At 40.8% G+C, this 19,200-nt stretch overlaps 1 protein-coding gene across 1 annotated transcript in view; it reads left to right on the forward strand.

Moving 5' to 3' along the window:
- The window catches only part of LOC122788280 (streptococcal hemagglutinin-like), a 755,305-nt gene that overhangs the window by 723,265 nt on the left and 12,840 nt on the right, over positions 1 to 19,200 (forward strand). The window contains exon 11 of the mRNA XM_044055345.1: positions 14,494 to 14,716. Within this exon, the coding sequence (XP_043911280.1) occupies positions 14,494 to 14,716 (223 nt within the window). The remainder of the gene's footprint in view (positions 1 to 14,493; positions 14,717 to 19,200) is intronic.

The following is a 19,200-nucleotide window of genomic DNA, read 5'->3' on the forward strand; positions in this document are numbered from 1 at the left end:
ATTGCAACCTCCTCTTCCTTGTCTATGGCCTTGGCTGCTCTTAGATTTGGACAGATGGCTGGTGATACTAGTTACTTATCCCCCTTTTTCCTGCACAGGTAGGGGTCTTATTCTCCATTGTTGCCACTTACTATAATCAACTATTTGCATTTCTATCTTTTTCCAAGGGCTTCTCTGTCTCCTATTTGAACAAAAAAGGTCTAAGATAGCGTAGGCAGATACCAGCTTTATACTGGAAATGTCCCTGGGGCAGTAGCATAGCAAGGGTGGGGTGAAAGTAAAGAGATGCTGCCCCAGTGCAAAGTATTAGGGGGCATGATAACCAGTTTATTTTATTTATTTTACATTTGTTAACCGGGTAGAGTCCAGCTGGGCAAGTAGCCCGTTTGCAATGGAGACCTGGGGAGATAAGCTCCATAACAATAGTACAAAAAGATTACAAACCTTTTTAAATGATTTACAAACAATATGCACAAAGTTTGACAGTTGCAAACAATAACACTTTACAAAAAGGGGAATGTAAAACAGAAAACATTACATTTCTTAAGTCTTACTACAGACAGTAATATGAAACTCATTAGATATATAACTAAAAACTATTGTGGTATTTTTATTTGGTAGAAGTAAGACAAGAAGATAGCAGAATAGAAAACATTTGATCGAAGACATGAAAAACTAGCCAGGAGTATTACAGGAGCATAGCCATTGTTGAGTAAGGTATTCTTTTGTTGATACAGAAAGGCACTTCATGAAGTTAGTGTGGCAAGCTGTTATTGGCTTGCTACAGTTTGAAGTACAAGATTGTTTTTTGTAATGCCTGTAGGAGGGCTGGATTGAGTTTCCAACATCTTTACTAGCAGGGCATGGAAGCTTGAAGAGACACCACATGCGCACTGCATGCATTACCTTACACTTGGAAGTATTACTGTGGTATACACAATTGTCACTGCTTTAGTTAAAATATCAATTTTGCAGAACCCTTTAAAAAAAAAAAAATATATATATATATATATATATATATATATATATATATATATATATATATATAATATAAGAGTATATATGTCTAAACGTATCCCTTAAATAGATATAAGCAGTGCAATGCTTTCAAATCACTTTACTATCATCTTATGAAGATTTATTAAATCAGTCTGTCATTAATGCAATCCTGGCACACTTTTTAATTTTTCTATCTGTTCATACCTTTAATAAGAATTCTTGATTGCCTGATATTTCTTGAAGTAAACTGTCACACATGCTTATTTACTTGATATGGAAATAGTAATCCGCCTCTGGTAGATTCTACTAAAAGTGTCCTGGTTGCACTTCTCTCCCTGTATAATCGTGTAGGCCTGGGACATGCCTTTTGTCCTAATACTCTTGTCATATCCTGTGACATCTGTGGCTGTCATGGTAATTGTCATGTTGCATCTTGTATGGATTGTATTGCAGTTGGCAAAAATTTGTCACAATCTTGAAATAGTCAGTTTTATTCTGTAAAGATGATTTTCTTGCATTCCTTAATAGTTGAAATTCCTTTTTCTTCTGATGATATGCTATCTTGCAGCTGTCTTTTTAACAAACCTTTCTTAATGTTTTCCATCTCTCTGTAGTGCTTTCTACACTCTATTTCCCCTTGTACCAATGTGGCTGAATCTATTGCAGGCCTTTCCTAATAGGCTTTCTGATCAATTCTAGCTGCATTAATACTGAAGACACCTGTAGCACATTTTAACTTGTCTTCCCATCTGTAGCTATGAGGAAGAAAGGACAGTAACAAAGCTAATTTACAATTTTGCTTTGCACCAACAGCACAGTGTTCTTGTTCTAACTTGTCCATTTACCTACTTAACTGAATGAACTACTTGAAACTTCGACAAGGTGCCTTTGTTCATCCCACAGGGAAGATAACAGAGAGAGTCTCCTAGATTCTGCAGCTAAGGTGATTTTATCTGGATTAATCCTTTGTACTCCGTATCCTAAGAACTCTGATTCATCTGATGAAAAGTTATAGTGTTTTGAGGAGTCATTGGGTTACTCTTCTCAGATCCGCTGTCCTCTTGCCCTGGGGGCTGAAGAAAAGGATTCACTTTCCCCTGGCTCCCCTACACAAGAACTATCCCTTGGTGATATTGTGATTTGTGTGATGGAACTTCTTAAGTGGGATTGTTCACAAGTTTTCTGATCAAAAAAGGTATTAATTCTAACAAATAGATTCTCCTCGACCTTCTGCAGTCCATCCAGTGCTTGATGACTGTTTGGATACTTTTACTGCAGCTGCTCAGGCCCCTGATTCCCAACCCCCTGCCCTTAAGAAGCCTAACCGGTTCTGTAAGGTTCCCGAAGCTCGAATGTTTTTGTATAAAAGCCCTTCCTCTGATCCTGCTGTTATTTCTGTAGCCCCTGATACAGTATCCAAGTTTCTGTCCTTTTCTAAGCCTTTTACTATCTGATAATGACGACTTGCCATGGACAGGTATGGTAAAATGTGTGCATTTATTCTACCTTGGATTTTAGGGCTGTTAATTACCAAACCCATATGACTACATATGTCCTTCTTCTCTCCAAACTTGGCTGATTTGCCTGACTCAGGGGGTTAAGACTTGTCATTTCCCTTGGAGCTCCGAGTCTCAGTTGGCTCATCATTCTGTTAAATACAGTTATGATGCTGCTGATGCCTCCCCTACATATATATCTCTGAGGGGGGTATTCTTGGTTTTGCCTCCAGGCACTCTCTGAAGGCATCAAAGCCAAATTATTAGACTCCTCCTTAGCCAGAATCACTTTGGCACTGCTGCGGAATTTTTTACGACCTCTCAGGATAAGGGTAAAGTTATGCAGGATTTGAAACTAATCTTTCTCCTGTTCTTAAGTTTCAGAGGAATTCTACATCTAAGCCTTCCTTTATTCATAGGCAGCCTAACAGCCTTCTTGGGCAAGAGGGCTTCTAAGAGAGATTTCCTGTACAAGTCTTCTAATGGTCAAAGGCCTCCCTTCCCTGACAAATCTGCTTCTGTTTGACATTCAGCCACTCCTACCCATTGGCCTTGTATCTCTGTCCCTCAGGTTGACTCTCTTTTCCTGTTTGGCAACAGATCACCATGGAAACGTGTTCTTTCCATTATCCAAAACTGTTATTTTACAGTCATGAAGCTCCTTCCTCCATTCTCTGGCCTTCCTCTCCCTCCTCCTTGCCATCTCCCACGTTTTCTTTTGGTTCTTCAGGATATGGTGGTGCAGGGAACCATCCAGCCTGTCCTCTTGTTTCCACCAGGAACAGGTTTTTATTCCAGGATGATTTTTTGTTGTCAGGAAGAAGGGGTCATGGAGTCTCGTTCTAGATTTGTTCTTTCTCAAAGTTCCCTTTCTCAGTATCCTCTGTTTAGATACTTTTTCCGCTGTTGCTTTCTCGGGCATTTCTGGTATCCCTGGATTTAAACGATGCTTACCTACACATTCCTGTTCATTCTCTTTTCAGAAAATGTTTACATTTCTCCCTCACATTATCAGTTTTCCTCTTGCCTTTCAGTCTTTCTACAACTCTGAGGATTTTTACCAAATGTCTGGCTCCTGTGGTAGCCTACTGCAGACTTCAGGGAGTTTAAATATTCCCTTACTTGGATGATCCTTTGATTCAAACACCCCTTTCAGCAGTTCCTGATTCAGGATCTTCACTTCACTAGGCTTCTACACAGTGTGGGGTTCACTCTCAATTTCAAAATGTTTGTGTTGACTCACTGTCATGACTAGATGTTCCCGGGTTGTAGAATTCAAACCATTCCAGTGATGGCTTGCCTCTCATTTCCCAAGGTCCTGTCTTTGGCTGCTTATTTCCAGTCCCTCCTACAAGGGAATTTCTATGAGCTCTGGGGTACATGGTGTCCAGCATTCTCATGGTCCCCCTTTCCAGACTCCACATGAAGAAATTTCAATGGTATCTCAAGACAGTTTGGCTCAACACTTCCATCCTCTGGAGTATCCACTTCTTCTTGCCTTGTATCTAACTTGAGCTTCACTTGATGGATTCACCAGCTTTCCTTGAATCCAGGTTTACCTTTTCAGGTTCCTTTCCCTACACAGGAGCTGTACACAGATGATTCCAATCAGGGTTGGGGAGCCTCATACAAAAATGTTGAAGTCCAGGGTTTTGGTCCTGTCAACAAATGGCAGACCATATCAACATTAAGGAGATGAGGGTTCTAATTCTCTCTTTTCAGGCCTTTCTCTTCATTTGGGTTTTGGGTCCTCTAAACATTTTTACAGACAATACCACAGTCATGTGGTGGTACATCAACAGACAAGGAGGCACAGAGACATACTTTCTTTGCAGACTGGCTCTTTAGGCTTGGGATTTTGCAGTCTGACATTACTTGGTTCTTCTGGTGGTTTACATTCCTTCAGAGCACAGTTTTATGGCAAACTCTTTGAGCAGGTCCAGGATACATCCACAGAATGGGTGCTTCACAGGGAGGTGTTTCTGGACATTGTGCAGCAGTGTAGTACTCCTAAAGTATATCTTTTTGCCTCCTCCCTGAACAGACAACTCCCTCAGTTCTGTTTGAGTGCCAAGTCATGGAAAGTGAATGGCAAGTCTTTCACTTGAAAGGGGTTGTTTCTGTATGGCTCTGCTCCTCTTCCTCTATTACCAGAGGTCCTACACAAGATCGTGTGGGACAAGCCCAAAGTCTTGCTAGTGACTCCCTTTTGGCCCAGCAGCACCGGTTCACTCAACTGTTTCATCTAGCCAGGGGCAGTCATCACAAGTTACCTCACTAGATAGATCTTCTCACACAAGACAAGGGATCTGTCATTCATCCTCACTTGTCCGCCCTTTACTTGACACTTTGGGTGAATTTTCAGAAGACGTGCTTCAGGTTTTTCAGGAGGCTAGAAAATCCTTTGTGATTAAATAGAGAGTTAATATTGTCTAATTCATGCTCGGAAGCCTTTTTCTGTGGGTATTCCTATTGTCCTTTCTTATTTGTGAGGAGTTGCTGAATTCTGGCTTGCCGTATTCATCTGTTGAAGCTCATTTTTCAGTCAGTTCCACGTGTCTGCTTCTGACTCCACCTGTGACTCCTAGGTTTGAAGTCAAACAATTTCTGAAAGGCATCTTTCATATCTGGCCTCCAAGAAAGCCTATTTCTCCTCCTTGGGGCCTTCATTTTATTATTGAGAAATTGACTCAGTCCCCTTTTGAACCTGCAGTTTCTTCTTCTCTACAACATTACACATGGAAGGCAACATTGCTGGTGGCTCTTACTTCCAAAAGGGCCTCTGAACTTCAAGGACTTGTAGCAAATCCACCTTTTTTGTTTTTCACAAGGACAGGGTGTCCTTTCTTACCAATCCTTTTAAGCCCAAGGGGGTTAATGATTTGATCTTTCATCAGTCCACTCATCTTTTCCACAGAATCCTAGTGATAGGATTCTTCAAACCATGGGTTTACATCGCTCAAATATAACCTAGAAAGACAAAATAGATCTAAATCCGCACAGCTGTTTGTTTCCTTTCATGCCAGAAATTAGATTTGGCAGTGGCTAGGCCAACCATGTCCTGCTGGATTTCTAAGGCCATTTGTTTTTGCTGTTCTTTTCATGGACAGCAGCTTTCTTCTTTTGTTCATGTTCGTTCTAGTATGGCAGTGACCTTCTCTTGTGCTTCCAATGGTCTGGATAGTAGAAGCTGCTACTTAGTCTTCTGTTCTCACTTTTACCAAAACATTACAAGTTGGATGTCATTTCTAAGGCCGGGGGGTGGTTTTGTCAGGGCCATCCTAAATTGTTTTTTTCTGGAGGGCTGTTCTGTGGCTTCCTTCTCCCAAACTGTCCAGTAGCTTTTGTACTCTTCCCTAAAGTGAAGAATACTATAACGCTGACAAGAAGGGACATAGTACAGTTGTGTAAGATCTTATCGTAACTGTGGATGTGGTACTTCACTGTTGTAGTAGTCTGCCCCTCCCTCCTATACCCTGTTGTTTCTGTTGCCTTCCTTCTGGTTGAGGGGTCTTTCTTACATCTTGAGGATTAGGTGCTTGTGTGCCACATATGTATTTTACACCTTACACATAAGACATATGCTTGATGTATGATGTCTGGAAAGTGTAAAAGCTTTAGCATGCTGGCTGGATGTTCATCTATCCTTGGCAGGCTATCCCAACAGTGAAGAATACAGAAACGGTGAAAAGTAGGACCTCTACTGTTATTGTAAAATCTTACACAACTGTACTTTTATAGAGGTGTTAGTGCAATGGGTAATAAGTAAATGCATTGGGGGGATTTGATTAGTTATGTGACAAGCCTGTCTTATCACAGTTCATAGGTAGGTACTAGGCTGTCTGCCCGAAGGCATTTATAAGCCTAGCCAGAATGTGTTTGCTTTTGCTGCCCCTTAGATTAGTTCCCTGTGCCTCTGTCCAGCACAGCCACTGAAGTGATCCCCGGGGTAAACTTTTGGTTTCCCATCCACTCGTCAAGGTTTCTTTTGAAGAGGGTTAGCGAGGAGCTCTGCCTAATGTAGATTGGAATCTTGTTCCAAAGCATGGGAAGTCTTTGGGACAGGAATCTATCCCTCCAGCGCGTCCTATTTATTGTTGTGGTGAGGTTTAGATCCCTAGAGTGTGTGGTTCGAGGGGATAAGGTTTTCCTTAGGTGGAGGATGTCCATTAATTCTGGGTTGGACATAGCCTTGTATGTCAGGCAGAGATCAGCTCTGAGTAGGCGGTATGCAACCGAGTACAGCTGGAGTTTCTTCAGTCGAGCTGCACAGGGCATCTGTTTGAGGCCAGTGATCTTTTTGGTACTTCTGTGGTCTTTCCAGCTGTTGCAGGTGTCTAGTAAGGTACATCCCAAATGGGGCGTTGTACTCTTTGATGGGTCTGATGACTGATGAGTAGAGGGGCACAATGACCTCTTTTGTTCTGGATGCAAACCCTTTTGTGATTATGTGGGTCACGTAGAAGAATTTTCTAACCACTTTGGCAATGTGATTATCAAAGGTGAGATTACTATCTACTTTGGTTCCCAGATCCCTTATTACATCTTCCGTATTTAGGGGACTACCACCTATGTGGTAGTTTGTGGGTACTTTGTTTTTTCCAAAGGGGATGACTATGCACTTTTTGGCATTTAGCTTGAGGCCATGATTTTGTCACCAGGTATCCGTCTCAGTGAGACCCTTTTGGAGGAGGTCTGTGTCAGCCGGAGAGTCAATTATAGCCCCTAGTTTGCAGTTATGTGAACTTGGTCAGCCATAGCTCTCCTGGGCTTGCCTGTTCCTCTGAGAAGTATATGCTGAACAGGAGGGGTCCTAGGACTGATCCCTGTGGAACGCCACTTGTAACCGGTTTAGAGTCGGACCTAGCTCCCGCAACTCTCACCAGGTGGGTTTTGTCCATGAGCCAGTTGGCAACCCATCTTGTGACATTAGGGTTTATGTTCAGGCTGGTGCGCTTGTCTATAATACCAGAATGGGGATTGGTGTCAAAGGCCTTTGCGAGGTCTAAGTAGGCTGTGTGTACCACCTTTCCCTCATCTATAGCCTTGGTAACTGTCTCAAAGAAGTCCACCAGGTTTAGGAGGCATGATCTACCCTTAACAAAGCCGAACTGGGTAGGGTCCAGTGTTTGGAGGTTCCCAATGTCTCTGTTTATGAGTTCCATGATGATACACTCCGTAGCCTTGCAGACCAAGCTAGTCAGGCTTATAGGGCGATAGTTCCCGGGGTCTTTTGTGGCTCCACCTTTGTGGAGCAGAATAACCACTGCTGTGTGCCACTCTATGGGTACATAGCCTGTGGAGAGGCTGAGTTTGAACAGTGTGTTTAGGTGAGGGGTTAGTTTGTCTTTGAGCTTGTGTAGGACACAGCCTGGGACACCATCCAGTCCCATTGATACTGTGTTTTTAGCTTTGGAGAGAGCTGTTTTAACCTGAGTGTCTGTGATTTCAGGGACTCTACATTCTTCTGGTATGGTTATGGGCCCTTTTGGGGGTGTGAGGGTGAAGTTTGCGCTGAACCTGTCTGCCAGGATGTTGGTGATATTGGCCGGTTCAGTGTATTTTGTGCCATTCTGCACTAACTCCGAGCAGATCTGAGCATTGCCACTTAGATTCTTGACATAGCTAAAAAATGCCTTGTGGTTATCTTTGGAGTACTTGGCAATTTTTCTTTCGAAGCTCGCCTTGGATGATTTTATGAGGGATCGTAGTTTCTTGCTGATACTGATAAGGGATGTCTTCCCTTCTTGGGATTTTACTCTTTTTTTGTACTAGTTTCCTCCTCCTATTGTATAGCTTGTTTATGGCAGGAGTCCACCAGACTGGTTTCCTTTTCTTGGTGGAGTGAGTCTTGGTTTCGCTTGGGATGGCACGATCCATGCATTCTTGTAGGTGCCCATAGAATGCATTAGTAAAGGACTTTGCAGCTTGGACAGCATTATCCTCCAGTTAGATTTAAGTTGCTCTTGCAAAAATTGTTTGAGTTGGTGTTGAAAGACAGAGTATTCTGACATTTCAGTTAAATGTTAAGACAGGGATAGCCATAATTTTGGGGTTAGGATTGAGAAGCTGTGGCTGGTGCAGTGGAACTTGAGTGGTGGGTGTTAGTAGTATAGGCACTGCTCAAAAATGGCTTTTGGGATTGTAGTGTAGGGTGATGGAGATTAGTTTCATGGTAAGTTGGCAACAGGATTTCTTTAATATTTTGCCATGTACAAGTAACCATTGATTTTTGATGCAGGGATGTTCCACATTTGGAAAGTTGGGGATGAACTGGCAGATTTTGTTACATATTTATCGAAGTATTACTGTATTTTGTGCTTTAATAAGTAGCAAACCACACTCCATTTGGCTGAGTAGGCCTCCATTACTAATGGCAGCTCTGACATGAGAAAGAAAAATCATTTTTGTGCACAGAGTAGAAAGTAGTTGATTTTGGAGTTTAGTTTTTCAACGTGTTCCTGCAAGTTGAGGGATTAAGCCAGATCCCCAAGTATTTAAAGGATATTACACTTTTTATGGGGTTAATAAAGAGATCAATACTGTATCGTGTTTTAGGGCATATTGATGTTTTTTGTTAGTGCCATAGACTTTAACTTTAGATCTCCTGTGAATTCACTACGAGTTGATTAGTCATTAGTTAACTGTGTAGATGCAGTAGATGTGATTATAGATGCATTGGACTAGATCTTTAAATCACCATGTTATTAGAGTATAGTAGGAGTTGAAGATGGTGTAGAGCAAGTGGGAGTTTATTGATAAAATGGATGAGGAGACGGTATAGAGTCCTGGGAGACATCAGAGTATGTGTGGGCAGGTTGAGAGAGGGAAGAATCCATTTTTTCTTGGAATATTCTATAGATGAGAAAATCTTGGAATTGCAGATGGATCAATGCCACCTCCATCCCCGCTCTACCATTCAAGAGTAAAAACTCTCACCCCCTAACACTATGCACCCAGGGAGGCTGTCACCCCCCCCCCCACTATGCTTCTGTTTTTTTGAAGTGTTTGGTGCTTAAGGGGGGTGAGTGTTTTGAAGGTGGAGGAGAAGTTCTGTAAGTTTGCATAGTGGTTGCATTTGCATCTATAAGGTTGAGCTTGGGAGATGGGTCTATAGTTGGTAGATAAGAATGGTGTTGGGACAGGCTGTATTGAACATTTTGGTTTGAATGAGATCAACTTTGGGATGTGTTTTATTTAGAAGTTTTGAACATGGAAAGTTATATGACAAATATCATTGAAGGTAGTAGGGTGTGTGGTAATACTGTTAGGTGGGTGTGAGGTGATTATGTAGTTATTGAGATTATAGTGGGTTTGGTAGGGTTGTACTAGTTGTATTAGGTTAAAGATGGCTAGAAATTGAGATATATCTTGGAAGATGGCACACAGTTTAGATTAAAATCCCAAAGTATAGTGGTGCATTTGTTTAGTTGTATGTTAGCCAAAATGTTTTGTGTTAGAGTTTTAAATTTGTCTAAGGAGGAGGGTGGTGAGAAGTATGCTATGGCTTAGGTACTAGTGGCTACTTAGATGGCAATTCTGACATCAGCCAGTTAGGTTCATGGCATGAGATAGTATTGGCTTGGGTCACTATAACAAAGTTAAGGGTAGATTTGTATAGGTGCTTTATCCTTCCACCTACCCTATCATCTGGACGGCCATCAGATAAGTATATGTACTAAGGGAAGAGACAATGAATGTTGGGGTGTTCATTTTTTAGCCAGGATGTCTGTGATTCTGATTGCCTGATGTGTGACTGGTGAGGAAGGCACTTATTTGGTCTAACTTGTTTCTAACACCTTTGACATTAAAAGATAATACTTCTGGCATTTTTCAAGTTGTTAGTGTAAAGTACTGTTTGAGGCAATCCTAACTAAAATGTGATATGCCGTGCTCTTTCTTCACACTTCCCATTTCAAATTGCATTTTGTGGATTCTCTTTTGTCTTAAAACTATTTTAGCAGATATTCTGTTTGATTACACCACCAGGACATATCTTTACACACAGTTAATCACCATATTTATAGTTTATGCATTTACATTTTCTTTTCTTCTCACTATCCTTTCAGTACTATGTATTTTAGTAACCGCATTTCTATTATCAGTCTTTGTGCACTTTCTAAACTCTTGTAAAACTTTCTTTTGAAACAGGTAGATCTTGAATTGGAGACATCACTTCTAAGTCGTGGTTCGGGAAGTCCTCCAAATTGTCTTAAATATATCTATGCTGAATGTATCTACAATTTGTATATCTTTCCCTAGTTTGTAAGAAACATTTTAGTCATATATCTGTAGATTAACTTCAGCTTTTGCTATCAATTTGTCCTCTTTCATTGCACAGGAAAGTTTTAGTCATTCACGTAAGTAGTCATACACACAGCTACTGTTTTTTTCTTGCACAGTCCTAATCTCACCCCTCTTGGCTGACATGGGCACCTGTATGAACATGTGGCTGGGCACTTGCAGCAACCCCCTTTTCTGCATTTTTGTACCTAAGGCCAGGGCGTCATATCAACAGTGACCATGAATGTCATGTGTTCCATCTATCCACCCAACCATAACCACTTTTCTCCTGTTTTTTGCATATGGGGCTGGGGTATCACTTCAACACTGACAATCATCTAGATCCAAGGTTTACACTGCCGGGTGGCTAGCCCTGTCTCTGTATAGGATGTCATTCCATATCCCCATGATATGTTTATGCTCCTACACATATGCCCTCATGACAGCCACCATCAGTGGCTAGGCATTTCCAAGTTCATTTTCCCTCATCTTGCAGTCATTGTGAATGTGCAAGCTTTGGGTTGCATAGGAGTAAATGGACAATTGGAGCTGCTGCTCCCTCCTCCCAGAATGCTTAAACTATTTGCTCTGATGCTCCATGACCCAGGTTTTCCAGTGCCCAAGCTGTTAATGGATCTCAAGTATTCTGTGTCTTATGCCACAAAACCATGTACATGCAACACTAAATGTGTTACTTGAACAACAAGGTTAGCAAGGGTGGCATTTAAGTGGAATGAATTGAATTTCTTTAGCTTCTCTATATGGTGATGAGTTGTAATGGATTTGGTAATATTCTTCATTAATCTTTCTGTCACGCAGTTTTTTTTTTATTGGGCCATAAAAATCAAGTTAGTCCAGGATTTTCTGGATAGTTCAGTCAGGTTTCCCTTTATGTATTGTTAATACATCTCCTTGAAATTGGTTGACCATGCTTCTGTTTACTGTAATTGCCTCCAGTGTTTATATACATATTGGGATTGTAAGGATAGGGGGGATAGTACAATGGATTTTGCTCTTTCTTCAAGTGACTGTGATCTTGGCATTACTATGTATAAGGGAGGTTATGTGGGTACAGCAAGACTGCTTTATTGGTGCTTTTTACTTGCCTTGGTTGCAGACAGTTGCATCCTTGAGCTAATTCAGTCTCAGAGTGTCATCTACGAAGACTTTGGATATTTGCATAGAAACTGTCTTGTCATAGTGTGCCTTCATAATAATGAATAGTAACATGCAAATTAATTTGAAATGCTGAATTCTCAGATATACAAATCTGAAGTAAAAGCTTATACTGCACTATAAATTATTATAAAATAAAAGCAATAAAGTTGAATTTATTTTGCTGGCACCCTGCAGCCGCCATCCTCAGACACTTAACAGTCCGTGCAAAACTGAATAAAAGCTCATTCTACTGTAAGTATAGAGTGACCATATAGTTAATGTTTGTGTATGTATATATAACACACACACACTAATAAGAGAGAGTATAGAAGAGTACATTGGTGTGAGGGCTGTGAGTGGATTGCAAATTTGTTTAATTTTAATTTCACAGTTGAATTACTATTTCAAATTTTTGTGTTTTAAGAATTTAGTGTTTTTACTTTATTTTTTACTGATATTCTTTCTTAATTTAAGTATGCTGTGTGTTGTCTTAATACAACAATGTTTTTTCCACATGTTGTTGTATCCTTTTCTGGAAATGTAAGTGCATGCACTTTGGATGTCTCATTGTGATTTAAAAAGAAATGGCCATAGCAAAGCATTCGAACTTGCTTTACACAAATCCACACTACTCCTGAAAAACTATCTTAATGACTGTAAATCATGATAGCAGGGACCTTTTCATCCATGGACAGGCTCCATACCCGCAAATGTACCCAATTTGTTGACTGTACAACAGGTCAGATCTGTAATTGTAGGGAAATCTTTGGAACAGTGGTGTATTTCAAGTTTGTTTCAGACAAACTCAGAAATGTACACTAATCATGCAAAGGTTAATGACTGTTAACTGAAGCAAACAAAATGTCACTTTTTTGTATTGAAACCCCCTGTACCCAGTTGTAGGCACTTTGAGTGTGTACACCACAGATATCGGATTGTGATAAAATGGCCATGGATTGTAGTGCATCTTCATCTTTGTTTCATAGAAAACAGTAATTTGCTTTAGACAAATGCAAATTAGTAAAAATGAATGCTTAACATCAGCAAACAACTTCAGGATCAGTCATTTTAAACCACATATAGACAATGTGCCCAACAGCTGTATCATCTTTGACTGTTTATAAGGCATATGTTAGACTGCAATAAAAAATGGTCATGGTGATTTACCAAGACTCCATTTCACACAGATGCTGTAACTAGCCACAATAAGGTATTCCAACTTGCATCTTACAAATTCACATTATCCCCACAAAGCCAGAATAATGATTGTTTATCTTAAGCAAATGACAGACCCCTCATACCAAGAAATTGTAGAGACTTTGTGTACACATCAATAGCAACTATAGTAAAATAGATAAAAATAGTAATAATAATAGACACAGCAATTTAGTTCAACTTTGTCACACACACACACACACACACACACACACACACACACACACACACACACACACACACGCACACGCACACACACACACACACACACACACACACACACACACACACACACACACACACACACACACACTAGCCAACCACGATATGTAGTATTTTAGCTTAGTTCCCACTGATTAGTCCTAGAAGGTCTTGCCTGCGCTTAGTATTTAGTTTCCTGCCAGGGCTTAAAAATTGATTTGCTACAACCCAGTTTGTTGTGCATGACCTGCACCCTAACCACCACCTTCTCTTACAGGCTCTCACCATGCTGTTAGCTACATAATTACAATGCTGTATTGTCACTGCAGGCATTACCCTCCATTCATCAAAATTTCTAGTCTTTGTGCTGGGTCCCACCCAGTGCAGTCTAGACGATGAGTCCTAGTGCATTTGATGCTCTGTGATTTATTATCTAGATTATTAATGGAATCCAACACCAGTCCCAGAAATTAAGAAGTGTGCAGCAATCTCGCGGTAGGGTGTGCTCATAGCTGCTTTCAAAAGAAAGAGCACCATGGTAAGAGCATTTTTTATTTGGTGTTCGAAAAATAGTTGTAAAAGTGTATGGATTGCTATGGCTGGCCATGATCTTGAGCTTGTTTCTGATTGCTTACTTTGGCGAATCTAAAGACTGTATTCGCTTCCTTATGGGAACAGATTTAAGTATACTAGTTTGTGAGAAGATGCAAATTGTGGCTGCTTGTTTTCATTTCTTTGCAGCATTGAATTTATTTTATTTCTAGCGGTCATTCATTTACTGGTTGTGATTTGGGAATTTGCTTACATTGAAGAGCAGTTTCAGCCAGTGAGATGTTATTGTTTGAAATGGCATAGTATATTAAAAGTACTTCATTCCAACAATTTATGGGAACCATAGGATTCCATTTAAGATGAGCCATATTGATTTTGGCATGCTATCAGAATGATACTTGCTACTAATATTTTGTCTATGCATAGCTTTCCAGCCAGAATTCTTTAATTATTATTACAAAAAGTTTAATATGTGTATCTTTTGTTTAGAAATATCTTTGAAAAATGGTAGTTCCTTTTGCAGTTAAACCATTTCATGTGTTAACATGCAAAATTAAATATTCTGTTCTTTTATTTTTCCATACTACAGCAACAGAGGAAATACATCATCAAAATGTGATTCTATGTATCCGGAAACATTTTTAATGTGGTCAAAGCCAGAAATTCCCAAAATTCCTAGAGTTAGTTCGACAAAACCTGAAATGCCCAAAATCCCTCGTGTTGGAATGACCTGGGAACCAGGTCAGTCTGGGGTTCAGGAAAATGGTAACAAGAGCTTTGCAACTGGCTGGCCAAAGGATAATGGATTTTTGGTAAGTAACAGGCATTAGAAGGGCTATTTTTGTACCATTATAGATCATACTTTCACCAGCCCAATGGTAGAGGTTTGGAAAAATCTGACTATTGAACAGCCAAATTCCATTGTGGTACAAATTTACTACAAAAATAATGAACTTCTGCTATATACTTATATTTTCTGAAAACAGAAAAGCATATGTAATAAGGTGATTTACTCAGCATCCTTTTTGCCTGGATAAGTTTGTAAGTAATAGTCTAGTGATCTTTTAAAAGCAGGTTTTCTTACAGCAATACATTGTATTCCTGCAATGCCGCCTTGGATTGCAGTAAATTAGTTGAAGTGGGGGTCAGCTAGAGTCTGAGAATATGAAGCACTGGCTTGTATGCTCCCATTCCTAATGGCAGGATAGGTTGTGGACCATTTCTTGGGTGAATGTCCGATTCTGACAAATGACTTTCAAGTGCACAGTCACCTAGGAAATGACAAAAGTGAGCATGTGTTGACCAGATGATATTTTCCATAACTGCACATTTTGTCCCTGTTTTCTGTACAAGAAGAACTGCAAGCTGTGGCACTGTTATTAAGAAAGGTTTCGACCATTGGGTCAGTGTGGGTCACTGTGATAGGGACATTGTTCTTACCTTTGCACTCAGTAGTCCTGGAGTTGATTGTGTTGAGTCTGCGGTACAAGGCAGTAACATGCACTTTGGCTTGGGTGTGTGGGGTTCTCACTCTGAACAAAACATGACTTTGAAGAATTGTTCGGATAAAGTTTTGATCACATTTATGAGTGAAATGTTAGCCATTTTATTTTTGAAAAACAGATGTAGGGTTTGAAGAAGTGATTTTATCCTGTGGTTTGACTTTTTGTTTCTTGCAATCTGTAAGCCCAAGATCTGTGTGACATGGAAAGTAATGTCATCAGCCTGATTTACAGTTGATTGAGGAATGACCTTGTTGAATTCATTGAGAGATGATTGTGAATGCTAGATAATGGTCATGTAAACCTCCTCACGTATGACCTTTTAAGAAACTCTTACAAGGTACGTGTACATATCTGTGTATGTGGTGCTAGCAAAATGTGTTTGTATCCATCTCTGGCATGCATACATTCTCTCTCTGTCTCTCACACACACGCACACACATGCGCATACGTGCATGTGTGTAATATGTTAAGAAGTGGTCCATTTTTAGTAATATGTAGGGATATAATGCCATAGGAAGAAGGACTGCTAAGGGCCTGGAATTTTCCCAGCATTCTATCATAGTCACGTATTCATAATTCTTAGGATCTCCCAGTTTCTCCTATTCTTTATTGTTGCTGTTAGTGTTCAGAACAGTGAGTGTCACCAGAGTTGTTTTCATTATCAACAGAGTTTGTTATTGTGATGTAGCTGTGTTCCTTTGAGTCAGCAACTCTGTTACCTTTTCTTTTTTAGATGGTTGATGGCTTTTCGGCAGACAGATGTACACAGCCAAAATACCAAAGTCTCTCCTCTTTGAGTGTGCCTGTGGATGTTGGATTGCTTCTTGTGATGGCCACTCCAAATATATTCTCTACCTTGGTGAACAGCATGATCTTTCATCATGTTGTGTATACCATGGCTTTAATCAGACCATTATCGCCACAATAATAACATATTATGCATTTGATGAATCAGGCCATTGCCACCAAGATGCACACACCAGAATCAGACTTTCACCAAGCTTGGCCATTTCTAGCTGCTTCATTCTTTTCAGGCCTAGAATATATCAACAAGCCAAGCCAGCATGAAAGGCGGAGTCTTCTCAAGTCGCAGATGCCAGCAACTGAGTTCTCCTAGCTAATGGAAAACACCTTGCTAGAGCTATTTGACAGTTAATGGATGAGATGGTTATGGACACATTTCCCGACGCCAAGAATCAAACTATGCACCAGATGTGCTGTTGTCCTCATTCCATATGTCATTGGCATGTCACCAGCCAGCATTAGGATGCTGATGCCACACACCCCTACCCTTGGTGTCAATCCAGAAGATGGCTTGACTATATATGCATATATACGTATCATCAGAGACAGTTAACAAATACCAATCTATCCAAGGTATTCAGCATCCTTAACACAGTGCGACATCCCACAACTAGCAGTATTTCTGTTATTGCTGGCTTAGAGGGGCATGGAAGAAATCATGCTCAAGGTGCTGGGTTATACGACACTTGCCATTTTTATGATCCCCTTTGTTTCTGTATATGAGACCCCTAAAATGAGCCCTTAGGCTGCTTTGTCAGCAGCATGTGTAATCACTTTTTTACAGAATTACCATGGAATGCTTTGTCTGCATTGAAGGCTCCAATCCCCCAGTCTTAGAGTAGGCCTAGGTCATCTCACTCATTCACTATAGATGCCAATGCCCTGTGGTAGGCCCAGGTCATCTCACTCATTCACTATAGATGCCAATGCCCTGTGGTAGGCCCAGGTCATCTCACTCATTCACTATAGATGCCAATGCCCTGTGGTAGGCCCAGGTCATCTCACTCATTCACTATAGATGCCAATGCCCTGTGGTAGGCCCAGGTCATCTCACTCATTCACTATAGATGCCAATGCCCTGTGGTAGGCCTAGGTCATCTCACTCATTCACTATAGATGCCAATGCCCTGTGGTAGGCCTAGGTCATCTCACTCATTCACTATAGATGCCAATGCCCTGTGGTAGGCCCAGGTCATCTCACTCATTCACTATAGATGCCAATGCCCTGTGGTAGGCCCAGGTCATCTCACTCATTCACTATAGATGCCAATGCCCTGTGGTAGGCCTAGGTCATCTCACTCATTCACTATAGATGCCAATGCCCTGTGGTAGGCCCAGGTCATCTCACTCATTCACTATAGATGCCAATGCCCTGTGGTAGGCCCAGGTCATCTCACTCATTCACTATAGATGCCAATGGCCTGTGGTAGGCCTAGGTCATCTCACTCATTCACTATAGATGCCAATGCCCTGTGGTAGGCCTAGGTCATCTCACTCATTCACTATATATGCCAATGCCCTGTGGTAGGCCTAGGTCATCTCACTCATTCACTATAGATGCCAATGCCCTGTGGTATAGAACAAGTTTTATAAAATGATACAAGGGCTGAAGGACTCCGCAGGAAGTCCAACAGCACAGAAAACTCCTTGTGGTACTCAGATGTCCAAGCCTTTCCTTTCCAAGGGCCTACTGGTAGTGCAGTGTGACTGTGTCAGTAGTGTGGTACATCACCAAATAAGGAAGAAACCTGATCCTTCCCCATCAGGCTGTAGGATGATGCTGTGGGGCAATAAATTCCAGGGGAGCCTTGTTCCCTAACAGATAAGTACAGCAGGACTCTAGGTTCAGTTGCACCTCTCTCAAATGCAGAGTGCTGGAAAATTTTACTCCTGATTCTTAAGTCTGGGACACTCTAATGGAACTTTGGCTAAGAAGGTCTGCTCTTTGTGTATCTACCCTTCCCATGATCTTCAGGACCATACAAAAAACCTAGCAGCACATGTCCAGGGCAATGTGACCCACAAATTATAGTTTCTGATGCTTGTCTCCTACATAGTAGAAGGCTCACTGAGGCTAATTCAGTCACAGGAACTGATATGCCACCCTTCCCAAGATCTCTCACCCAGCCATAAGGCTGTCAGTGTGGCTAGATGTAAATATAGCCAGTGAGCCAGAGTTCTCAGACAAGGTTAAGAAAATCCTGGCCACATTGCAGAAGCCTTCCATTAGGAAAACTTACAAAAACACATGGAAATGTTTTACATACTAAGCAGCTAAGAATAGCATCCATCTGCAATATACACCCATTGACCAGGCCATACAATACTTGTTCAGACTGTATTAGATCATGGTCTCGTCATTTGTCCTTAAATCCTCACTGTTAAGTCCAACTCTCAAGTCCTGTCCTCCCCTTACCTGTTGGTTTCTAAAGCCAGCAAAGCCTTTCTCCAAGGTACCTTTTACTTAAGATTACCTGCCGTGGTACATCAGCCTAAAAAAGTTAACCAAGGCCTCCTTAGAAGCAATAGCTTCCATTAACCTCAGATTTCTAACTTGGAAAACCTGCTTTCCAGCAACTGTTACATAACTAAGATGAATACCTGAACTACAGGCGCTACTGATCAAGTCTACCTGTTTGATCTTCTATAAGGACAGGGTGACTTTCCAGATATTCCTCATTCATGCAGAAGGTATACACAAATTCCAATCTGTACTCTGCCATTAACCTTATAGTGTTTGTTCCATCTATCAAAACAAAGGGGATTATATTCTACATTGCTCAAATGTACGAGTCTATATCACGTAGTCGAAGTATGACAACTTTGAGCGTGATATGGTCAAAAGCATAAGTTCGAAGTTGTCATACTTCGATTGTAAAAAAAAAAAAAAATAAAATAAAAACAAAAAGAATGTACCTGAGGGTTGTAAGGAAATGTTCCCTTTACTGCACTGTAGCGCGACCTCAGAGTTGGCATATTTTATAGAG

This window comes from Protopterus annectens, chromosome 13.part0 (assembly GCF_019279795.1).
Source record: "Protopterus annectens isolate FY-2018-M chromosome 13.part0, PAN1.0, whole genome shotgun sequence".
NCBI classification, from domain to species: domain Eukaryota; kingdom Metazoa; phylum Chordata; order Ceratodontiformes; family Protopteridae; genus Protopterus; species Protopterus annectens.